Here is a 16,114-nt window from a genome sequence, read left to right as displayed (position 1 = left end):
GAAGACAACGAAGAGGGGGTAAGAGATCACCTGAGAGGGCCGAACGCGGAGTGGGGGTCGCCAGTGTTGGGTGTACGACGAGTGGGAGAGAGGGCTCACCCGAGGGAAAGGAGCGACAGAGGGAGAACGAGCGAGGGAGGAGAAAAGGAGGTGTTCGGCGAGGTCTCCGATGAGATGCAGCCCGGAGCTCGTAGGTCGGACAGGCAGGGAGAAATCACAGAGGGAGGGAGGGAGCTGCATGAGAGGGGGAGGGAGTTGTCGGATGGTGGGTCACCGAAGAGTGGGGGCGGAGAAGAAGAGCAGTGCGGGGGCGATCGACAGAAGAGGGGAGAGAGAGAGAGAGAGAGCGAGAGCAGGGGAAGGACATAATTCCATGCTCTAGTTGGTTGTTTTATATCAAAAAGTAGCGACGGATTAGTGACAAAATTTTTTTGTTTCTAATTCCATCGCAAATTAGCGACGGAGTAGCGACGGAAAAATGTTGTCGCGAAGTTGCGACGAAGTTTGAGACAGAACGTTTCCATTGCTAATTAGCAGTGGATTTTGAGACATAATTTTTTCGTCACTAATTCTGCAACTAATTCTAATTTTAGGGATGACTAGTTTTCTCTAGCTAATCCGTCATAAATTTGCGATGAATTATTTTTGTCGCAAATTTCCGTCACTAAGTAACGTTTTTTTAGTGTAAAGCCCTTGTCGATCTAATTGATGTTGTCACCTAAAGGGGAAAAAACCTTAAAAGAGGCATGTATAACAAGATTTTGGTTAATACTGGGTATGAAAAGGATAAGTCTAATAAGAAAGAATCACCTAGGAGCCAGGTTAGTGTGACTACTTCTTGAAGGGCAAAAAAAAGAAGTCTAAGTCTTCCAAGCAAAACCAAAGGTAAACTTAAAATCATAGATGGCTTAACAATCAGAAGTTCATCGAGATCCAACAAACCCAATATCAAATCTTAGATATTTTATTGCAAAATGAGCATTTTAAATTGCCTAAAGTGACATATCCTCTTTAGATGAAAGAAAAAGATGCAACAAGGTATTGCAGATATCATCAAGCATTAGGTCATGACACTAAAGAATGAACTCTCCTTAAGCACATAATTCAGAACCACATTGACAAATGAGAACTAATCTTAGAAAATAAAGAACGTTAGGATGAACCAAGTTACATTTAGAATGAAAAAATCTACATGATTAGCAAAGTTGAATTAGTGTTGAGAAATTTAGTTATAATTCCCAGTCTACGTTGACTTTGCTCATAAAAAAGAAGCTTCACAATTGTCTAACTCATTATAGTATGCTTGCACTCAAGCTTACCAATGTGAGACTTAAGTCCAGGAGAAATAAGAGAATGCTTGTAGCCAATTCACAAAAAAAAATTACTCGAGCCATCCATTGAGACTGTCATTATAAAAGAGAAAGAGGAAGGCCTAGTGAAGGCTCTAGAAGAGGACGATCCTACTAAGACTAAAGAAAAAGGTCTTGTTGTACTTGAGTCAACTCTTGGTACTCTTATTTTGGAGGAATAAGAGGTGTCTGATAATCTCATTGAAGAGAAAGATATTGAATTTGTTGATGTAATTGAAGACTTTAACTCATTTAATTTCACACATACAGATGATCATGCTTAGATGAATTATCTAGATTATGTCATAGAAAATTCAAAAGTTTAGATTCCCCATGTCTCCTTTGAGGAAGAAGAAAGTTTTGCTGATAAGATTGTTCAAAATAGCTTAAAATATGCCAAAGGAAGATACAACCTCATTATACTTATATTCATGTTATTCTTTAATCTTGTTATTTTGTCCTGGACCATGAGTAACGTTCATGAAAAAACTTAGGTATTTATATATTCAGTTCAAACCTCTGCCTCTGATGTTGAAAATGGTGAAGGAGTCATCTACAATTCGCACTATATAGAGAAAATCTATGCTAGGCCAAGATAACCAAAAGGTCAACAAATTTTTTTAATAATGTGGAAGATCAACATCATATGCCATTTTACATAGCCACATTTGAGGCAACAATGCAAAAGTCTAAATCCTAATCTTTTAAAAGATCGTTGTTGAAAAGGAGGATGACATAATCAGATTATGGGTCACCTTACATTTCAAGAAGAAAATGTCAAGGACTTATTTTCAAACCATTTAAAGCTTATTGTGGGGTTAGATTCAAAGCACACCTTGTTCTCCACATTGAGTTATAGTCACATGAGGTAAAACTATACCGCTAAGATCAGGTTTGTTTTCAACCTCTTACAGTCTAGAGTCACATATTCAACAGTCACACATCTTTTGAGAATGTGAGTGATTTGTTATGATTGTCTTATGTAAATAGTTATTTGAAAATCCAAAAATTTAAAAACTAAAAAAATATAAATTTTTGAAAATCCAAAAAAAAAAACAAAAGTGCCATTTTTCTTAAAAGAGTCTTTGTGATTAGCATTGGTTGGTTTTGTTTTCATTATTGTGAATAGGGGGGCACTCGAGCTTGACTCGTTTAAGCTCAGCTCAAACTCGTTTGAGTAGATAAACAAGTCAAGCTTAAGTAGAGGCTCAAGCTTGGTACACAAAACTGAGCCAACCTTGACCAGGCAAGCAAGCTAGATTAGCCCTATTAAGCTCAGTTTGTGTAGTTATATAGTGCACTTAATATGGTATATGGATTATTTATGCTTTGCTTAAATGGGTAATGTGTTAACCCTTTTCTAGGAAAGTGGATAGATCAAAACCCAATGTCTTCACTATATATTATTATTTTTTTAAATAAAAAATGTTCGGCTTGAGTTGAGGCAAGCTAAGCTCAAGTTTGACTCAAGTCGAGCTTGATTAAGTAATTTTTTGAATGGTCTGAGCTCAGCAAGCCTAAGTTTGACTCATGTGCACCCTTAATTGTGAAAAGAAAATTTGAAAGTAGAGCCTTTTATGAGATGAAAGCATAAAATAAAGAAGCTTGAGTGAAATAGAAGGATAAATATCTTTGTGAAGCTTGAAAATAACAAATGATGAATCATATAAGGGCATGTTGAGTATCATATTCTATGGTTTAAGACCATGATGATCCACTTAGAGAAAAAACTCTTTAAGCTTAAAGATAACAAGAGTATCTTTTGTTTTGTCTTTACTTCGCATACCCTCCATTTGTTGGTCATGTGGACTTATATATCTTATGCACTTGTACATTCTTCTCTAAGTCTTATTTTCATCATCTCTGAAAAGGACTAAGTTTGTCATCTCATTGTACAAAGCAAAACATACACATTCAAGCCTTATCTTAAGGCACATTTTTTCACCTTATAAAAAAGAGTATCAAAAAAATTGTTTTCATAAAAAAAGAGTTAAAATGCAAAATTTAAAAAAAATGCCAAAAAAAAGTCATGTCATCCCCTAAGCTTTCTTGTCTCTCTTAAAGTCAATCACATAGTTATAAGTCTTGGTGGCCATGACAAAAGAAGAAAAAAAACATTGTTGATAACAAAAAAAGATGCATTATTGAAAGAAAAAAATGTAGCTTCAAAAGTTGTAATGCTTCCTCAGTAATTAAAGATCTCATGCAAATCCCAAGATCCCTTACCCACTTTTTTTTTTTGAACCTTACGTTCAAAAATGTTGTGTCCAACCTTCTTTGTTATTCTTTTTAAGTCTCCCAACCCATTGCCTGCCTGTAATCTGCATGGAGAAGAAAGGTGGCATGTTTTATTCATTCTAAAAGTTACTTGTAATGAGAAATAAAAAACCTTAATATTTTCAATGGTCCTTTTATATATAAGGTAGATTTAATATAAGTTTTTTTTTAATAAATTCATAACATATTTATGTTTGCAATTATGGACCTAACATTGGCTCCATACCAAAATTGCTTGCACATAGACTTGAGCTCATGATAGGGTTAGATCCACGATTAGCACACACACACACAAAGAACAACACATGGTTTACGTGGGGAACCTCTCTCTCTCTCTTAACACTCTTTCTCTCAACTCTATGAATTAAGTGAAGAGAGAAAAGAGTAAATATATATTATTAAGTTACACCACAAGAGGTTACACGTTTTGGGTTGGATTTACATAAGCCTTGTTTAGCAATAATTTCATCTAATCTTCTCTTGTTAATTTTATTCACTTCTTTAGTTGGAAGATCCCTATATTTGGCCGTATCCAATTGACTTGCATGACAATAAGATGCAAATGGGTGACATTCAATCAGATGAGTAACTAGAATATGAGAATTATAAATATGGACATTTTCAACACTTTTTTTGCAAATCCAATCATATGGATGTGCTTGGCATGGTGAATTTGCTAGGAATCAATCATTGGATCATGTATATTAGATTATAAATGTGATTTTTGAATGCATGAATATTTATGAAGATTATAAGCCATTGATTTTAAAACCTTAAACTAAACAAGTTTATGCATCAAAATCAGATGATTCAAGGGCGGGTTCTTTTAAATTCAAGCATCTGGATCACATCGGTACACTTAGATTCAAGAGAAAAGGATAAAATATCTATGAAAATAGCAGTTCACAATTAGTTCTCATATTTCCAGTTCTCATATTCTAGTGATTCCGATCAGACTCATGATCCAAATCAGATAAATTGTTTTGGATCGAGTTTATTTGGTGGGGTTTTCCTTACTCAGATCAATGTTCTCTCTTGCATATATTAGAAACTAGAATCTAGTTCTAATCCATTTCATTTGCAATTTTTTTTATGAAAAACTTTTTGTTTCCAACCTTTTAATCGCCTGAAAATATATTTTGAGCTTCATTCCAGACTCGGGCCCCACTCTTTTGACACCCCCTTAGGTCTGCCTAACCCCATCTTTGCCTACCCAATAAAAAACCAACCTTTAAAGCAGATCAGGTGATCCGTCAAATCACTTTAAGAAAATGATTAAAGTGATTTGACATCTTCACCGTCCGTTGTTTCATTCTACGAGGACCCCACAGTCTTTATGCAATTTGTCGACGGTGACCGATCTGCTCTCGTTTCCTTCGTTTCATCAAAAAATAAAAAAAAGTTGCAATTCCAGTATTCTCATTCAGGTCTATAGTTCAAATACAGATTTGTATTCACGCTTATCAGAGAGAGAGAGAGATGGCGCCAGACGGGTGGAGGGAGCGCGAGGCGACGAAGAACAGCCTAAAATCCGCAGGAATCGTCTTCGCGGCGCTGGCCTTTGGTTGGGCTGCGGTGGAGTTGGCCTTCAAACCCTTTCTCGACAGCGGCAGGAAGGCCATCGACAAAGCCGATCCAGACCACGACCCCGACGACGACCAACGTGCCTCAAAGGCGGCTCCATCAAACGGCTCCTAGATCGACAAGGTACAACCTTCTTGGCATTTCCGTTTCCCCTCTTCTCAATTTCGTCGCTATGCAAAAAAGGGGTTTTCCGTTTTGGATGTCACTAGTGATTGTATGACCCCTTTTCCATGTTGATATGGATATTTTATAGAACATAATGAAAGAAAAAAGGTAGGCATCGATACAACAACAACAACGCCTTCATCCCAAACAATTGGGGTAAAAAAGGTAGGCATCGATCTGTATACTATTTTGTATAGGTAGATACCAAGCCGCCCCACTTCTGTAGAAGAGAAAGAAGATAAAAAAAAACTCGTTCTTGCCAGGCCTAGGGCTGTAGGTAATCTAATTGAACTTCTGCAATGGTCGAGGACGTTAGGGTAAACAATACCATCGGCAAGAATGGTGAAGGAGGAAAGCAGGTTGGAGCCTGCTAAATAATATAAGTTGTTGCCATAATGAGTTAATGCCGTTAAACACACATGAAGAGCGTGAATTATACGAACCGCTCTTGTAAGCACGATTATAAGCAAAGATTAAGCGTCTAAATGAGTGGCCAATATTTGAATGGTTTGTGGAAATGCCTTTCCTTGGAGCCCCCTTCTAGTGTATCCGTCACACTGTTATAGTCAGAGGGTACCAATATGGCTATTTTGTTTTGTCGAGTTTTTCTGTTGAGAATTTACGTAAATGGGGATAAGTAACCGAGGAGTTTGCAGGATATAATCCAAAAGAGGGAATCTTTTGTCCGTAATCATTTCCCCTAGGTATGGAAGGGGGCACTCCCATCGTGTTTGTGTGTATGGGCTACTAACTAGCAGTAGAAGGGATAGATCCTGACAAGAGTTGAACACTATTACAAGTTTTAATCATCCACAGTGCTTGATGGGGGATTTTAACACTGTGTTGCATCTTAAGGATAGTAATCGCCCCCAAAATATTAAACTAAATATGAGGCAGTTTCAGGATTTTGTTGACAAATGGATTAAGAGGGATACACCTTGCGAAGCAATAACTATACCTCGTCTACTATGAGGAAGAATCCTCGCTTAAAAAGTTCCAAAAAAAAAGGAGGTAGATTGAATATGTTTGTATTTTTTGTTCCTATATTAAGGCATGCTTGTAACTTGAATCATCAATCATGTCTGGAACTCAATGCCAATATTGTATAAGGTAACAGACTGCAAGTTCACTGTTTTCTGTCATAAAAAAAGGACAAACATTGTGAATCTTAGAAATGAGGGAATGCTAGCATCTTGAAGAGCACTTCATGAATTAGCAGAGACTGGATCTTCCAACCAATGTGGTACTGCATGACCTTAGTCTTGGACATGTAATTATTATATGGTCTTTCAAGGGCAGGTTATCCAGCGCTTAAAAAATGCAAACGGTTCCATGTGGTGTGAGTAACTAACTCGCTTACCAACCCTAACCTGAATTGTGAAGCTGTTGCAAACAATATACTGTTTGTTATATATGTAAATGGGTTTAAAGGTTGGTAATTTGTAAAATAGAATGCAGGTCATGTGCTACTGCTAACTTTCTGAAAAAAAAATGGAAAAATGGTGAGGTTAAGCATTGGATCATCTATAGATTTAATGGATGGGTGATAATCAAATAAATGCTTGAATAATTACAACGACCAGTGTGGATCTTGGAGTTTTAGTGGATAGGCTGTCTTATTTGAACAACTCTTTAATTATCTGAATGACTGGTGAATATGCAGCTCAGCTCAAAGCAAATAAGTCCTAACAAAAGAACCAGAGTTCTGAACTAGTACAAATATCAGATGGTACAATATGAACTACAGAGATTTAGAGAAATTTCCTATTTCTTTCCACCCTTTTAACTATGTTTTTTACTCTCTCTCTCTCTCTCTCTCTCTCTCTCTCTCTCTCTCTCTCTCTCTCTCTCTCTCTCTCTCTTTGTTCTCGATATCTTTGGCTCCTTATGGTTCTGCTGGCTTATATTATTGTGTTTATGCATGACTGTAATATGTTTGACAAATAGATTGCCCCCTTTTGCTATATTAAAATACCTGATATCAAAACACTTGTAAGTTGATTTTCTTGTTCATTAAGTCAATGACATGGGATCCAGTATGAAATTTTGTAGTTTAAACTGAACTATGTAACATGGACTCTAGTTTACACTAAGCTATATCACATGGACTCTAGTTTACACTGAGCTATGTCACATGGACTCTTTACTTAGCATTCATATTTCAGGTCTATACGACATGACACTCAGACAGACCAAGACACTTCATGGACACAGTCAATATTGCGTCATTCACTTTATCTATTTCCTTATATGATTTGATTACTTATTTTGTATTTACTTGCATTCTTTTTCTTTTAAAATTGTCATCAACTATATTATATTTTTATTTCAGCTTTGTTTTATTCATAGTCACAAATATTGGTCTCAGCAAGACAAATTCTCTGGATATTATAGGCTTTCAATAAAATGTTGGTATTTAAAAAATAAAATGAAAAATTTGAAAAAATAGGGAAAAACAGAAAATTTGGACAAGCTCCCTCAGTTCCTTCCTTCCTTCTTTCTTCTTTCCTTCCTTCCTTCCTTCCTTCCTTCCTTCTTTCTTCTTTCCTTCCTTCCTTCTTTCCTTCCTTTCCTCCTTCCTCTTCCTTTCCTTCTTTCTCTCCTTTTCTTCTTTCCTTCTTTTCTTCTTATCTGCTCCTCTTTTCACCTAACCCAGAGCCAAAAGCAACACCTATATATGGCAATATTATCATATAATATCACAATATATAAATTTTTGATATTTTCTCTTCCAAAAAGGTCTTTGAATTTATAGTGATAATATCGCAATATTTTGAAAATATCGCCGCTATCTATGACAATGGTTATATTATTTGATGTTATATTGATTTAGAATTGCTATTCAAGAGTTTGCAGATGATATTCATGTTTTATTGCTTTATATATATATATATGGGTTAAGATTTTCTACAGTCGTTTGTATTTGCAAATGACCTAGCAAATGGGGTGAAACCCTTTTGTTTGTTTGTTTTTCTCACATTTAACACCATAGATGTGATCTACATGGTTTGTTTAGTGGGAACCAACTTTTGGATCGCTGGAATCCAACCTGTATACAGGTTTTCCGGTGCTCCAAAAGTCAACAGCTATGAAGGCATCAATTTTTCTCAACTCATAACTTGTTTTTTCATCAAAAAAACATGATCCAAGGGTCTATTCCTACTAAATTGAGGATGCTAAACACATCTATAAGGTTAGATTGTGTCAAAACAACTCACATTGTGAGATTAAAACTAAATTGTAGGTACAATCGTGTGTACCAAATATAAACTATATATATATAAACCGAAATACCCATCAGGGGTATTTCGGTCCTTTCACTAAATAGGCATCAGCCCCTAATGAGCTGACTATTCCTTTTATATTTTTTGTTATTTTTATCTTTTTGTTTTTTTTTCAGCTTTTTATGATGGAACAGCTCCATGTGACTGTTGCAGCTGCCCCAACTGGTCACATGGGCTGCTCTCTTTTGCCATTCATTTGTATTATTAATAAGCCTCTTGTGGCCTTGTAATATCATCTCTTTTGAAGAGAGTCTATAAAATAACAAAGTTATTTGACCCTTGTGTGGGTGGTGTGTTCATTCAATCAAGTATTCTACTTGATTGAAGTGTATTCTTGCATGTTTATTGGGTTGAATCCATTTCATTACATGGTATTAGAGCTTTGGTAGTCCAAAAGCAATTTTTTAGAGGAAAGATTGTGATAATATCAAGAGGAGGATCGTGAGCTTGGTGGATACAACGAATCGTGGATTGTTGCATCGGGAAGCGCATCATCTCTCAAGCAAGTCTTGTATTACATTTTCTCTCTCTTTCTCTTCTTCTCTTTACTCTTTTTACCTTTTCTCTTCACATTCTAAAGAAATAAAGAATGAGAGGGAAGTAATAGTCTCCATTCTTGTATGCCTAAATGATACAAACTATGTGATGTGGGCATCCATAGTAAAGCACAAAATATGATAAAAAGGACTATGAGGTTTGGTGGACGGTACCGAAAAAGAGTCTAAACTCATTCTTACAAAATTTGAGAATGGGAAGGAAGTTGCTCTTCAAGGAGAGAAGCCGTTTTCGATTATGAAAGAAGATGGAAAGAATGGAGGATGGGTTATTCCAAGATAATTGGATGACTCATCAATAGTGTGGACATCCACAAGTGTTCGAGTTTGGCGAAATTTGATTTTGCTAATGATGCGTGAAAATATCTTAAAGACATGTATAGTCTTAAAGATATTGCACACATATGTAATGTTCAAAATAAGGTAAGAACCATGACTCAAGGAGAGATGAGCATTAGGGAATACTACAATGCACTCTCTCTTCTTTGTGATGAATTGGCTCTTCTTGAGCCAAAATAGCATTGCCCATAAGATGTAGAACTCCATAAAAACCAAATTAAAACGGAGCATTTCTACCAATTTATTAATGGGCTTAGACCCAAATTTGAAGGAACCAAGTCGGCTCTTCTTCATAGAGGACGTATACCATCCATAGTAGAAACTTTTGAAGAATTGACTATGGAGGAAAATAGATTGAAGAAGCCTTCCGCTTCAAAAGATGAAGAATTCATGCTTGTCATGTCAAAGCCCGCTAATCATACTAGAAGCTACAAACCTCCTCATTTTGTAAAAAAATGAGAATAAAATAAACCCCAACAACTATGAAAGGAATGAAAAGATGGGTGATCATGAATATAAAAAAAGTAAAAAAATAATTTGTTATCATTGTTATGAACCGGGACACATCAAGCTTTTTTGTCCTAAAAGAAAGAAGGATGATCATAGAGATGACAAAAGAGTTGCTTTGGTTGAAAGGAGTAATATAGACGACTCTAAATGCATTAGCTCGCTCTCTTTGGCTCAACTAGTGGAGGCGCTACAACCCATGCTTAAAGCTCAAGCTATCTCTTTTTCGGGAGCAGCCATATCTATGAGTGGTGACCATGGTAAGACCTCTTGGATCCTAGACTCCGATGCTTCTTTTCATATGACTCCAAATGAATCCATATTGTTCGAATGTAATTTTAACCTAAATGACTCTTATGTTTCAACTGCTGATGGGACATCCTTGAAAATCAAAAGTTTTGGGATTTTTCAAAAACATACAATATTTCATATACCAAATATTAGAGTAGTACCAAAATTAAATTTAAATCTTTTATCACTTTCTCAAATTACAAACCATGGTTGCAAAGTATTATTTTCATCTAATGATTGTCTAATACAGGATCTCCAGTTCGAGAAGCCGATTTGGCGAGGCCATAGAAGAGGAGATTTCTATGTCATGGACAATCTTGAGTTACCAAACAATCATTTTGTAATTTTGTGAAAAAGAAAGATATAGAAATTTGGCACAAAAGTCTAGGACACCCTAGCGTGACCAAATTATACTTGTTTCCATTTCTTTCAAATTATAAAGAAAGATTTTGTGTGTGAAGATTGCATTGTTGGCAAAATGAAGTCTTTGCTCTTTGGACCAAGACATTTTATAACTAAGAGCTCATTTGAGTTAGTATATTCGGATGTATGAGGACCAGTTGTAGTTGTATCCAAAGGAGTATCCTATTATGTTGCGTTAGTAGATGACTATAGTAGACATTCTTGGATATTTTTTCTAAAACAAAAATCGAAAGTATTTGATTGTTTTAAAAAAATTCATTGCTATATCAAGAATCAATTCAAAACTAATATTTAAATCTTTAGAACTGATAATGGGGGAGAATTTGTGTCAAAATAATTCAAAAATTATCTTGGCCTAAATGAGATTGTTCACCAAAAATCGTGTTCATATCATGGTTGCCAGTTGAGGAAGCGGGAGCGGGAAGCGAGGCACTTTCAAAATTTTAGGAAGCGGGGAAGCGTGGGACCACTTAGGAGCGATTCGGGAAGTGTCTCGGAAGCGACCTAGGAAGCGACCTAGGAAGCGTCTCGGAAGCGAGGGGAAAGCGAAAAAAATAAAAATAAAAAATACAAAAAAATTGAAAAAAACAGGGGAAGCGAGGGGGAAGCGCGCTTCCCATTAAAGGGAAGCGCGTCCCCCATTAAAGGGAAACACGTCCCCCATTAAAGGGAAACGCACTTCCCAAAAAAGGGGGACGCTTCCCCCCACGCTTCGGAAGCGCGAGGTTTCGCGCTTCCGAAGCGCGTTTCGGGGAAGCGCGCTTCCCCTTTTAGCTAGGCGCTTCCGGTAACCCTGGTTCATACACTCTTTAACAAAATGGACTAGCCGAGAGGAAACATAAACACATTATTGAAACCACTAGAACATTTCTTATGTCTAAAAATATTCCAAAAGTTTTTTTTGGGCCGAAGCCGCCCTTACGACAGTCTATTTGATAAATAGAATGCCTTCCATAAACATTGAAAATATCTCTCCTTTTGATTTTTTTTTAAAACATCTCCCGATTATAAAAGATTAAGGATCTTTGGATGCAAATGTTTTGTCCTTACCAATAAGAATGTCAAATTTTCTTCAAAAGCAATCCCTTGTGTTTTTTAGGCTACGGCGAAAACCAAAAGGGATATAGATGTTATGACATTGAAAGAAATAAATTGTATGTTTCTCGAAATGTCACTTTTCTTGAAAATGAAATTGGTTATTGCAAGAAAAAAATCCAAAAAAGTTGTAACTACTCGTTTCCTTTTTACCTTGTCAATGAACATGAACGGTGTGAAAATATTCATGACATACATGAGAGTGGAAATGAAGACACACATAATGCGAATGAGAATGGGAATGGGGGTATTAATAATATAGACCTATCTCACAATACTATACAAACCTATTCTCGACGTAACGAAGATCATCCACCATGTGCTTTAGAAAGATATTCTCAAAATCAAGAAGTAGATTCTTCTAGTGTTAGAAAATCCATAAGAATTTCAAAATCCCTTAGTAGATTTGTATCATATGATTCCTTTGAACCAAGGTATAAATTATGCCTAATGGCCATACACTCTTATTCTAAACCACAATCTTATCACGAGGCTAAACATCATCTAGAATGGATTAAGGCTATGAATGATGAATTAGAAGCTTTGGAAAAAGCAAAAATTTGAGAAATCCAAGCATTACTTAAAAAAAAGAAAATTATAGGATGAAGATGGGTCTACAAGATAAAAACCAAATGTGATGGAACATTAAAACGATACAAAGCCGGGTTACTAGCCAATGGTTACAGTCAAGAATGTGAAATAAACTACGATGAGACGTTTGCCCCAGTTGCTTGAATGACAACTGTTAGAACTCTCATTGTTATAGCTTCGATTAAAAAATGACCTATATTTCAAGTGGATGTGAAGAATGTGTTTTTGAATGGTAATATGAATGATGAGGTTTACATGGATCCCCCACCAGGCTTGAATTTAGCACATGATAAAACTCTTCAGTTATGCAAAGCTTTGTATGGCTTAAAACAAGCTCTCAAAGCTTGGTATGATAGGTTCAGTAATGTGATGACACAACTTCATTTTAAATCTTGTTTTATTGATACTGCGTTGTTTGTTAAATTTTTCAATGTAGGGATGACGATCTTACTACTTTACGTAGATGACATGATAAGGTGATAAGTAGTGAGTTAATCATATCAAAGATGTGCTTAAAGCCAACTTTGATATGATAGATATTGGATTTTTGCGGTATTTTCTTAGATTAGAAGTTGCGAACTCACCTTGTGGTTATTTTTTATCATAGACTAAGTACGCAACAAAGATCATTGAATGATCAGGACTCTCAGATGAAAAATGGGTTGATACTCTAGAGGTAATAAATACCAAAATAAAGAAAGATGATGGCGAGCCTCTACAAGATCCAACTTACTACAAACAAATGATTGAAGCTTTGTCTTATCTTTCTATTACTCATCCTGATATATCTCATGCTATTCATTCTGTTAGTCAATTTCAGCATGCTTTCACTACAGTGCACATGAGTACTGTAATGAGAATTGTTAGATATATTAAGAAATTCATTAATCATGAATTATTTCTATCATCCTCTTCCTCCTTAGAAGTCATTGCATATTCCGATTCTGATTGGGAAGGGGATGTAAATGATAGACGCTCAACCACTGGTTTATGTGTGTTTCTAGGTGATTCTTTAATTTCATGGCGATGCAAGAAGCAATAGAAGATATCACTTTCCTCCATTGAAACTGAGTATCGGGCCATGACGACAACCACATCGGAGTTAGTATGGTTGCAGTAACTACTAAAGGACTTGAGAATTCACATTGCAGAACCCTTCAGACTATGTTGTGACAACAAGAGCTTAGTCTACATTGCAAGCAAACATACATTTCATGAGAGGACAAAACATATTGAAATGGATTTCCACTATGTTCATGAAGAATTTTTTAAGAAGACCATCACATTGCCTTGCGTTCCCTCAGAGTACCATACTCGCGGACTTCTTCACTAAAGTGCTTCCATCACCTCGATTTCATTTCCTACTTGGCAAACTCTCGGTTGTTCCACCATGAATTTGATGGGGGGGGTGTTAATATATATATATATATATATATATATACACCGAAATACCCATCAGGGGTATTTTGGTTCTTTCACTGAATAGGCGTCAGCCCCTAATGGGCTGACTATTCCTTTTGTATTTTTTGTTTCTTTGTATTTTTGATCTTTTTATTTTTTTCAGCTTTTTATGATGGGACAGCTACATGCGAACAATCACAAATGTGACTGTTGGGTGCACCCCCAACAGCCACATGGACTGCTCTCTTTTGCCATTCATTTGTATTATAAATAGGCCTCTTGTGGCCTTGTAATATCATCTCTTTTGAAGAGAGTCTCTATACAATAACAAAGTTATTTGACCCTTGTGTGGGTGCCGTGTTCATTCAATCAAGTATTCTACTTGATTGAAGTGCATTCTTGCATGTTTATTGGGTTGAATCCATTTCATTATATATATATATAATGTGTGTGTGTATTGCCATGTCCCTGTGTCCTAGTGTTGAGAATTGTCATGTCGTACCAAGTGTATCCGCATTGCCTCCCATTGCACATCCATATTCATGTGACAGGAAAACTAATACATTTATTCAAAAGAATTTGTCAAGCTCCTTTTCATGCCTATTACCTTACTAACACCTGCATTCCATATGTCTACACTTTTTATCCCTTTTATTCTTTTGTTGTCTTTGTTGTACAAATATATGCCTCAAAGCATTTTGCCTTTGCCAAATTTGTTTGGATAGCTGCACTTTCCCTTGGAGGAAATGTAAGAATTGTTGCTACTTGTCATTATTCATAACTGGCCATGAATCAGTGAATGTTTTTGATATTATACTTTGATAAAGAAATACTTATAAGTTTTTCTTCTTTAAAAAAATATTACTCCTATGATTCCCTTTTATACCACTTATAATTGAGTAAGAAAATTTTGAAAAGATTAACCAAGCATTTTGTCAACAATTAGGATGAAATAGAAAAAAAATAATTTTAAAATATTTGCATGGCAAAAAGTGTTAGAAAAACTGCATACCATTGAAGGTACTAATATATGAACTGAGAGGTATATGAGCCAAAATAGAAGGCGCAGGAGATGTTGTTGGAAGGAAAATTGATAGCGCATGCTATGCGCTATTCTTGCTTTTTGATGGGTCGGATAGTTGCCTTCCATAATAGCCACTTTCTCAATTAATTATGCATGTGATATTGTGATGTATGAGAACTTCTCAACTAAAATGTGCATGTGATGTAGATTGTAGAGTTTTCTTAATCAATTGCAAATGGTATAAAAGGGTAGTTGTTTGTTTAAATAATTTTTATACATTTATTAATTTTATTTGTTTCTCATAATAAAATTTTGACATGTGCTTTACTTGTAGAGCCAGGCTAGTGATTCTAATGAAAATATGGAGAAAAACATTTCGGAAGATGCAGCCACTGTTTCTTATTTATGTTTCATATTGAAAACGATCTGGGAGGTGTATATTGGTTAAAAAATCATTCTCATCAAACTTTTGAGATGGGTTTCAGGTGGAGGATGAGATGGTAGGACTCGATTACATACCTCATGCTTGATTGTATTTTTACTTGTTCACAGTAGGACCTTTATTTGTGGCTTGAGTGTTTTCAGGTTATTGGTGTTGGGGATAGTTTGCTATGTAACCTCATGATGGAATAGAGAAATGAGTTCTCGTATAATCTATTTGCTTCCTGCAGGAGATCCTTTTAAAAGGATCATCATCATCATCACTATCATCAAACCTTATCCCAACTATATGTGGTTATTTATAGAAGTCATAATTTCTCCGTTCCTTAAAGAGGATTATAAGAAGCACTACATGGTTAATTATAATGTGCAAGTGAAGAAAATAATTAACAGAAATAGTCCCTTTTTTAACCTACTGCCTTGTTAAATGTAACTTTAGAAGAAAGGTGAAGTTGATTTTTAACTTTATATCACAATCATAAAGATCTTGCAGATTGCTAGATGTAATAGAGTGAATCATTTTTTTTATTTAATTGGTTGCAGATAATAATGGGTGCTACTTGAGTGCCGGATGTTCTTTCAAGAATAGGAGGGTATTCTCTTTCATCCTTTCTTGGATCAAACCCTGAACACGAAAGCTAGTATTCTATCATGTCATTGTTTTATTGTAATTGCCTATAGTCATCTTAAAAAAAATAAGTTGGGCAACTCTTGCACATTCTGTTGGCATTTTTTCTTTTTCCTTACCAGAGAAGTTTGATCCAATGAAGCAAACAGGGTTCTCAATGA

At 35.7% G+C, this 16,114-nt stretch overlaps 1 protein-coding gene across 2 annotated transcripts; it reads left to right on the top strand.

The window, feature by feature from the left end:
- Positions 1-5,066: 5,066 nt before the first annotated feature.
- Positions 5,067-16,114, top strand: LOC149815902 (outer envelope membrane protein 7-like). 2 transcript variants are annotated; one of them, XR_016427809.1, is made up of 3 exons: positions 5,067-5,333; positions 15,219-15,384; positions 15,869-16,114. XR_016427809.1 is itself a non-coding variant. In XM_089988251.1 (2 exons), exon 1 carries the CDS (start codon positions 5,106-5,108, stop codon positions 5,322-5,324), a length of 219 nt encoding a protein of 72 aa, XP_089844377.1. In that variant the 5' UTR covers positions 5,067-5,105; the 3' UTR covers positions 5,325-5,333; positions 15,869-16,114. The 2 variants fall into 2 exon arrangements, 1 of the variants encoding a protein (XP_089844377.1); XM_089988251.1 differs by lacking the exon at positions 15,219-15,384.

Source organism: Nuphar pumila, chromosome 15 (genome assembly GCF_984573655.1).
Source record: "Nuphar pumila chromosome 15, dmNupPumi1.hap1.1, whole genome shotgun sequence".
In the NCBI taxonomy this organism is placed as follows: Eukaryota; Viridiplantae; Streptophyta; class Magnoliopsida; order Nymphaeales; family Nymphaeaceae; genus Nuphar; species Nuphar pumila.
Note: the sequence above shows the minus strand (reverse complement) of the source record. Positions and strands in the feature narration are given on the sequence as shown.

What these genes read in the sequence shown, in the direction of transcription:
- LOC149815902 (XM_089988251.1), top strand. Translation starts at nt 5,106, where the DNA reads ATGGCGCCAGACGGGTGGAGGGAGCGCGAGGCGACGAAGAACAGCCTA.